The 9645-nt window shown below is 34.6% G+C and overlaps 1 protein-coding gene across 2 annotated transcripts in view; it reads left to right on the top strand.

Moving 5' to 3' along the window:
- The first annotated feature begins 4237 nt into the window (after positions 1-4237).
- LOC117417787 (serine/threonine-protein kinase 32C-like) overlaps positions 4238-9645 on the top strand; it is a 50584-nt gene continuing 45176 nt past the window's right edge. Inside the window, exons 1-2 of one of the 2 annotated variants that reach the window (XM_058985243.1) lie at positions 4239-4353; positions 4465-4685. In XM_058985243.1, coding sequence (XP_058841226.1) covers positions 4604-4685 — 82 coding nt within the window. In that variant the 5' untranslated portion in view covers positions 4239-4353; positions 4465-4603. Of the gene's footprint in view, positions 4686-9645 lie in introns of both variants that reach the window. The other variant, XM_034030093.3, reaches the window with a different exon arrangement.

Raw genomic sequence — 9645 nt, 5'->3', positions numbered from 1 at the left:
TCAATCCACATGACTAAGGAATACTGTTTAAGCTGTATAGTACAGCATCACTCCTATAATGGCAATTGCATTTCCATCACCTTGAACCACTTGGTGTTTCATCTAAATACTTTAAACTCACTAGTCTGTTTCCAGGGTTCGCTGACTGCTTTTCTGGGTGAGGGATGCTTGTCAATCTGTCTCCTGTAATTTCTAAAAATAGCACAGGTCTCATTTTGCAGCTTAGAAGCAAACCCTGTATCAAGATAAAGCAGGCCTGTGAGGTCTGATATGGAAGAATGAACTGCATACTGAGTTTAAAAAAAATCTGACAAAGAAAATATACTAACATTATGTAAATCCATTCTGAAACTGTTCTAGGAAATGTACTACAAAAACACCTTTTGTCCTGTCATCAGAGTCTGTATCACTTCATCATCATTTCACATGAAGCTACTATAATAAATAATTCTACTCTAGCAATGATCACACCTTACAGAAATAGTCTATCCAATGATCCACCCTGGCATTTGGGAGTTTTTTCCTGCTTCAAAGAGAATACAGTAGCTGGTTGATGACGGATAGCTAATGGATAGATGCATTAGGACTGGGATTACTGATCACTTTATAGATCTAAAAATGTAATGAAATAACAGGCAACAGGTGGAACTTGTGTAGTTTGATATAAATTATATGTATATTTATTAAAGGTATCCAGTTAAAGTTATGTTTATACATACCTTGAAAGGAGTTTCTTATATAAATAGGTTTTCCTGCCATGGCACTTCTTAGAAATTTAAGAATAGCTTTCAGTCCTTGATGTACAATGTCTTCAGGAGGGAACTCAATAGGACATTGTCTCAAGCTCAAAGCTCTTAGTGTAATCAAATTACCTTAAAAGACAATAAACATATGTTTTTGTATAGTAGTAAAATATTTTTAAATAGTATGAATTTGATCAATTGATAAAGAACGACCCGCACTCTCCACTCCAAAAACAATCCGAAGCACTTAAAAGTACAATTAATATTCCTTTATTATTTCATTTTTGATTTAAAAAAATCCACCTGATTCGGAACGCAGCTGCATAGGTGTTTCGGCAAACTGCCTCCCTCAGTACCAAACATAGCTGTGTTTAATTTAAATGTGTTTTGCAATTAACATGGTGCTGTTCTACAATGTTTAGGCATGTGTGTGGGGTACAGATAGGGGGAGGGTCTAGATCAGTGGTTCCCGAATCTCAACCCTGGTCCTGGGGACCCCTGTGTCTGCTGGCTTTCATTCCAACTGAGCTCTCAATTATTTAACTTGACCCTTACTTGAACTGATCATTTGCTTAATTAGACCTTTTTAATTGTTTTCAGCTCTTAAACCGTTGCAGATTTCAAGTTAGTTATAACATTTGATAAGTAATTTGAACTGCAACTGTTTAAGAGCTGAAAACAATTAAAAAGGTCAAATTAAGCAAATTATCAGTTCAATTAAGTAATTGAGAGCTCAGTTGGAATGAAAACCAGCAGACAGAGGGGGTCCCCAGGACCAGGGTTGGGAATGACTGGTCTAGATACCTGTATAATATTTTATAACAACTCACCCAGTTCAATAGGTAGTTCTTTAATGGGATTCCCTTCCAAAAGTAAGGTTTTCAGGCAGCTTTAAAATGAAACACAGACATGGGATCATACCATTATAATAACAATGTATTAGTATTAATTAGTCATTTAGCAGATACTTTTATCCAAAGTGACTTAAAGAGACTTGGGGGTGAACTATGCATCAACAACTGCTGCTGCAGAGTCTCATCTGAAGCAAAACAGTTACCCAGTGGCTAATAAGTTCACGTTCACATTTTCAAACATTAGAAATGACTAAGAAATATGTTTTTTGATTTCTCAGTTTTGCAAAAAAAAAAAAAAAAAAAACTTTCATTCAAAAGGCTCAAATTACAAAAAAAGATATTGTTGAAAAAAAAAAAAAGGTGGTGACCAACTCTGGGAGGCAGGGAACTGATTTTGTTATTTCTTAGATCCAACCAGACGAGGTTGGACGGTTCAGAAAAGAAGTGATCTGGTAGACTGGATATCTAATTTCCTTCGAGGTATAAACTAGGGCAAAATAAAGGGAAGTATTAATATTTGAGATTTATATCATGCTAAAATATTGTGTGAGCTGTTGGCTAAATTGATGCAGTTAAAAGTCTATCCTCATCCATTTGTTTTCAGTGATGGATATCCTGTTGGTATCCAGTTTATAATGGTATGCTATTCCGTTTATCTATTTCTTATAAATCGTCTGTGAAGAAAGACATGTTCAGATAAGTGAAACTGTTTAGAGACCTTTGAGGACTTGAAAGCATGTGATTATTTATTGTTTATTTAGTCCAATAAAATGTATCACATCTCCTCTTTGAAAACGGACTGAAACGCATTACATAAAGTAGAAAACAAAAAATGCTATAGCATCTTACAGAAATACTGTCCCTTTTGTGTGTATACAACCAAATATTCATACATTGAAATATGAATTAACTTATTATGTAACTTTTTCTTAACTGAATTTATCTGCCTTAAAATGAAATAGTTTCCGACCAGGGCGAAACTCGAACGATATAGCTCTGATAACGTACTTATTGGTATTTTCCTTTTGCAATTTGGAATTCAGAGTAGGACCCGAGCACACGAACTGCAGCGCTCTACATACGGACACTACTGTCTGAAATATAATAAAAATGAAAACAACTTAAATATGACTACAATTGTTAAAGTTAACGCGTGTAGACACTCGTTTCTATGGTGACATCCCTGGCTAGTGACAACATTTAACTACGGCGTCTTGAGCAGACCTAAATAGGCAATATACTTACACGCACGCAACAATGGTGATTCCTACGTGGCGAAAGACTTATTACAAATCGGATACATTTGATGTACAGTATTTAAAAATATAAAGAAAACGGAGGTTATAAAAAAACAAAACAAAAAAACGCGTATATATATATATATATATATATATATATATATATATATATATATATATACATATATATATATATATATATATATATATATATATATATATATATATATATATATATATATATATATATATATATATATATATATGAACAATTTATTGACGTACCGTATGGCGTGTTCTAAGGAAGAGCGAGTTTACACAGGAATGTTATGAAGTGACTTGGTTGTATTTATCTATGTTTCAGCTGAATCTACAGAATAGACTATTCATAAAGCATTGACATGCCAATAAACGCGTAGAACTTCATTGTAATTATTGATGTGCTGACTGTTACGAATACAGCCCAGTAGTATTCTGTTAAGTGAGAAGAATATACCGAATAACCAAATCACGATTTCTTGTGTATTGTATTTTACATATTTATTGCACAGTTATTTGCTTCCAAAACAATATACATGATACAGCCACCGATATAATTTTCTAGCTAAGTGCCAGTTCCGTAAAACGATTCTGTACATAGTTACGTTTCCCCTTAAAATTTCCCCTTAAGTGTTCCATTAAGTTAAAGGTGTTGCAGAAAGCAAGTTAACACATTTAAGTCATTACCCTAAGGGAAAAGTTTAATATTACGTGTTCAACTTAAACTTAATGCTTACAGTGGGTGGTTTCACAGAGCCTAACACACTACACCTGCAATCTTGGACAATTTTACCTACACTATTAACTAGTGCAAGATTAGTTAATCGGAGTCTGCGAACCCTTAAGAAGATGTTTTATGGAACCAGCTTTAGAACCGAGATTCTTGTAACCTAGACAACAAAATGTAGTCCTAATACGTATCACCATAACAACTTGCTATACGTACGGAAAACTGGTAACTTACAGCAACAATACTTTCTGCTGCATGAACAGAAAGTCAAAATCCTGCATTGTGATTATTACAAAAACACTGCCGTTTATTTTCAAGGAATTATTATTAATAATAACTACAATAATCTCGTTGTTATAATATCTATCTATCTATCTATCTATCTATCTATCTATCTATCTATCTATCTATCTATCTATCTATCTATATATATATATATATATATATATATCTTGTGCAGTTTTCAACGCATTGAAAAATATGACAAAAAGAAAGACCGCTCCATTATTTTGTGACGCAAGATGAAAAATCACAAAGGGCAAGACTGTGAAATTTGCATTTAAGGGTTAACGCGTTTCCAAGATCTGGCGCCACCTATCCCCAAGCTGCGCAGTGTACAGCATGCTTCCACTCATACGTACACGCGATCATTAAAGCATCTGATCTAAAGAAAAGGGCTGTTGTTTTTGTTACGCTGCTGAAGCACCCACTCATGGAGCAAGAAAGAAAATCAATTGCCCTGTAAACGTGTGAGTAGCATATATGTAGAAAGAACAAAGCCAGTAAAAGGCGTCCCCTTTACTGTTATTTTCTTGGAAAGCACCCATAAGGTTTTTTCTTTCTTTCTTGTTTTCATTCAGTACCGACAAGCAGAGTAGCCCAAATGGAAAAAATGACTTTGGTGGTGAGTGGCATAAAGCAATGTTATTTTTAAAGGTGTACTGCACAGAGCTGCTAGTTCTTTATGAAGTAAGGAATGCCATCTGAGCTCCTGCATAAATGTTTCACTGGAGCAAGTGGAAAAAAAGGATGGGAGCTAATAGTTCTTCCAAGAGGCCAGTCTTTGATGAAAAGGAGGATGGTATGTTCATGTTATCTCTTTATACCTTTTTTGTTTAAGTTTACAGCTGAAAACAATTGAACTTTTCACTTCAGGAAAAGTAATGCATGTTGGTCATGGCAAGTGAATCAACACTACCACCTATGTTGTATACAGTTATAGCCTTACTGTTGATATGGCACAGTAAAAAACATGCCATACCCTATGTTGTTTTTAAATTTCATAAGAAAAGTCTGCCAAATTGTCTGCCTTGTTTCCTTCAATCTTTTATTTTAAACCTAAAATTTTAATGCATAGTACACAATGCATATCTCAAATACAGGCAGTTCTTTTTGCATCCATGTAAAGATACACTGCGTTAAAACCATGTTTTTAACTTAATATCAATATTATATCAATATTAATATCAATGTTAAATACTGCACCGTTTTTGCTAAGAAAGCTTGTCTTACTGCACATCTGCATTTGATGTAACTGTCAACATGACACACATGAGAATCTACAATATACCTGGTTTGGAGGCTGGTAGTACTACTCTTAAAAAGGCATTGCAGGTTAAATGCTAACACCCGTACAGTAGTGGAGAATGCAATTATAACAGGTTTTAAACACACATTAATATTTCTGTCCATGTATTAATGAGCCAGTCACTGCTGCGGAACAAAGCTCTTGTAACTGGCATTGTCTGGAACCCTCATAATAAAGAACAATGGAGGGTCCAACATTTGATGCATTAAACGAGGAGCCCTTAATGTTAACATTTACCCAAATTAAAACAAGACAGATGGAAACACAACAGGTGAGATAGCACACAAGATTGCTTGTCATATTGGAGGCATCAGTTTAGTACCTTTAAACACTTTAGAAGTAGGTTATATCAGTGAAACCCACACCTTAGTAAAGAAAATAAAAACCCCAATAGGAATCAATTTCTTTCTGATATTCTTTCTTAGTTTTCAAAGTAATGCTTAAAGTAATCTGATTTATATCATTGTCTAATTTGCTGTATATCATATGCTTGACATATTTGTAAAATAACATATTTGTTTACTGTAAGTGCTTCTCTGTCATTACAGAAGAATTTAAACAACAGTGAAGCAGGTCAGACTGAATGGGGTTGACACAGAGCTATATTTTCTATGTTAAAATAAGCTTTGAACTATGTGTTACTTTAACTAGCTATTATAACAGCTTGTATAGTTTACTAAAATACCCATGTTTTATATCAAATGTATACTTCAAAGGGCTGATTCTGCAGTGAAAAGGCACATGTTTGATATCAGTATGCATATTTTTTTTCTTTCCTGTTTTAATCCCAGCCCCATGTTTGGTTTCTGTACATGTTTATGTGTGATTTGAACTAGAGATCAATTTAGAACCCTGCATGTTACACAGCAGTGCACACCTGGAAACAGGTGTGCCTTGTCCAGGTTTGAAGGCTGTGTATACCGGTGGTGAGGTCCTTCCACTTTCTCTTTATTATTGTTGAATAGTTGCACATAACTCAGTTGATATAGGTCTAGTGGACGTCTCACGTGGCAACACACATTTACATAGATTTTACTCTAGGAGATTTTCTAATTTTACTTATATTCTTAATTTTTTTTTGCCAGTCAATACTAGAAGAGTACTGCTGTGTTTTAGTATCTAGAACAAGTGCTAGTCTGCTTGTTATTGCAGACTGTAATCTTTCTTTCTTGAGTTATTATTATTATAATTATAATTATTATTATTATTATATTTTGCAGACGCCTTTATCCAAGGCGACTTACAGAGACTAGGGTGTGTGAACTATACATCAGCTGCAGAGTCACTTACAACTATGTCTCACCCGAAAGACGGAGCACAAGGAGGTTAAGTGACTTGCTCAGGTCACACAATGAGTCAGTGGCTGAGGTGGGATTTGAACCGGGGACCTTCTGGTTACAAGCCCTTTTCTTTAACCACTGGACCACGCAGCCTCCTTGTTCATTAACATATGACTTCAGTTTAGGCTGTGTTGTCTGAAAAACAGATAATGATCTGAAATGCATGCAGTAATTAATACTAGCTTGATTTTATTTATTTATTAATCTTGAGATACTACTTTAAAGTTCAAATCCAATTAAACTGTGACCTAAAAAGACACCCTGAGCCCAGCTCTTATATTCAGCAGAGACAGACTGTGTTCTGCAATAAATCAGTGAGGGTTTATTAACAATGCCTAAAATGAACTAACAAACAGCAGCGCTATTGAGCATATGGTACAAAAAACCCTCATATGAATATTGCAAATAAAAATAAAATATGTGATTCATTTATATTTCATCACACAAATGACAGGTTATTATGTAACTAGCTAGAGAGGACATTAAAAAGAAAGATTGGATCTGAGAGATATTTTCAGGGAATCAAAAAAAAAAAAACTGTATTTCTTTTAGATCAAATTGCAGCCTGCCTTCACTTCCAGAAACGATATTAGTTTAGCTTTTAGGAAAGCAGCATATGGCATACATTAGGAAGTACTATTATAGTATCACTTGGCAAGAATAGTCCTGACATAATCAAGTTGTCAGATTTATGGCTTACAGAGCTGCCAAATGGCTGATTTAGCAGATTGTTTAATTAATGCTGAGAACCAATATCAAATTGATTAGGATGCTATATCGTTAGTCACTATATGGACATACATAATAACTGAGAGTGGGGGTATATGGCCTGTGGTCTAGTTTTCCTTCTTTGGAGCATTGATCTCAGTTAAGATCACTGTCCCACTGGCAGTAATGAAGCAGGTACTTAAATCAGCAGTGGAATGTCTGTAGAGAACCTTAATGCAATTATTAAGGGACCGCCTTCTTAGAATATTAAGGAAATTGTTTTTCTTCAATGGACATCCATTCTTTAGTCTCTTTTCAACTTTAAGAAACTAAAACACACACAAATAAGTGTTGTTCTAATTCCTTCAGCTGTACTGTAGAAGAAAAATAGCTTTCATTAACTGTAGATGCTTTTGTTTTTGTCCACACAGATCTGACCAAATGACCCAGAATCACTTCACCAAATGAGCCAAGACCCCTTGGGAGTGATTTTTGGAGGGCTGTTTGTGTCTTTTCCGCGTCTCTCCAAACAATACTCTCAATATTCGGTTATACATCTATTTACTCAGCTGGTTAAAAAAAAAAAAGTTTTACAACCAAGGATCTATAATCCACAGCAAGAACACATATTCTTACAGTTGCAGGTGTTAGGTTCCTGAGCTATTGACTTTTAACAGCAAACTCATTTCACTAGCTTTATCAATGCAATTTTAAGCAAGGATATTATTATTAAGAAATTTCCAAGAGATCTATTCATATGGTCTTTTTCAACGGATCTGAACAGCAAAAGTACTAAATTTAGTTGTCAAGGAAAGAAAATCATTAACAACCTTCCTGGTGGTTTTCATAAACAGACAGAACTATACCTAAGAGACTTGCACTGTTAGATGCCTGATTTTAGTAACCTTGGCACACAGATAGCTTAATACACAATTATCTAAGCATGGGAAATCTAGATCCACTGCTGCTTAGATAAATTGAATAGACACCTGGTAGTATATATTAGAACCTCACCACAGACTCCATGATTAAAGTACATCACATGCATGGGGTGAATACAGAAGTTCTTTAGTGTTGAGCCTCCGAGGCACGATATCTTAATAATGATATCGCTTTCAGACATGTTTTCAACTCCCCATTGTGTTTTACTCTACTATAAGTACATTTCCAGTACAGGATTGGTTCTCTGGGAGCAATCGCTTTCAAATTCATCATTAGACAGGGCCACATTTCAAAACCTTTATCCACTTTGCTTCTGCTGTACCTAGTGGTGAATGGTCTTTCCTTCACGGAATGCAGCAGTGTTTTCGGTGACCATTGGGATCTTTGAATCAGATGCGCATCTTCGGACGGTATTTCTCCATAAAGCGTCTATTTGCTATGGAATGCTCCCTTGCGTTTCCTCCTTATGCTCTACATCATAGAATATGCTCATTGTGAATATGCTTGGATTGCCAGTTGTAATCATCCTGTTAAGAAATACTGAGATACACCGTTAATTCTTTGTGACATTGTTCAGTTTCTTGGAACCATTTCTCTAAATTAATCATGTTGTGTATCATCAATCAGGTTCTTGCTTCTTTTGTATTTTATATTAAGTTGCTATGACCTAAACCAACCGATTGAGTTTGTACCTGTGGTTACATCATCTGTGTTGTGGATTAAATGAAAGCACACTAATTCTACAGGTGGTATCATCCATAACTATAAAACAATCAACAATTTCATTCTAAGATGTGTTGTGATACTAAAAGAAACTAATACAAATCACAGACATATCTCTTTCAATGAGGTTTGTCATTTTACTAATTTCCATTAGTATCGTATACAAATAGAGAAAATACTGTGCTGTTACATTGCCATCCTGCTGAATCCTTGCTCCACATTGATGGCTTAAACATCAAGAATGGATAATATTTAAGGAGGAACCACATGAGGTCAATTGGGTTGAGGCATAATATTTTACAAGATGATATATATTTACACTATTATGGTAAAAAAAAAAAAACCTTAAGTACAAAAAGAAATGTAGAAAAATGAGTACATTCTTATCATTTAGTATGACTATAAATGGACTGCAAAATAAATATATCTATTCCTTTTGTCTGTTTTAGAATATTTTGATTGATTCCAGTTTTCTATCCGAAACATCTGTTACTTCTGGTCTCTAATGTGTTGCAAAGCTCACATTTCGCCCCGGTGTGCAATTAAATTAGCGGTCAAACAAGTAAACTTTTAGCTTCTTGACCAGAAATAATAACATATGCCCCGGACCCTTTACAAAGATTAAGCTTGTGAGTTATTTGAATAATGTGTTATGATTTTTAAATACAGTTTAATCTTAATTAAACAGTTTTAAACTGTTGTTAAAGACATTTTTAAATCACTCCCAAGTTCTGACTGTT

This window comes from Acipenser ruthenus, chromosome 13 (genome assembly GCF_902713425.1).
Source record: "Acipenser ruthenus chromosome 13, fAciRut3.2 maternal haplotype, whole genome shotgun sequence".
In the NCBI taxonomy this organism is placed as follows: Eukaryota; Metazoa; Chordata; class Actinopteri; order Acipenseriformes; family Acipenseridae; genus Acipenser; species Acipenser ruthenus.
The sequence above is the reverse complement of the archived record's forward strand: the minus strand, read 5'-3'. Positions and strand labels throughout refer to the sequence as shown.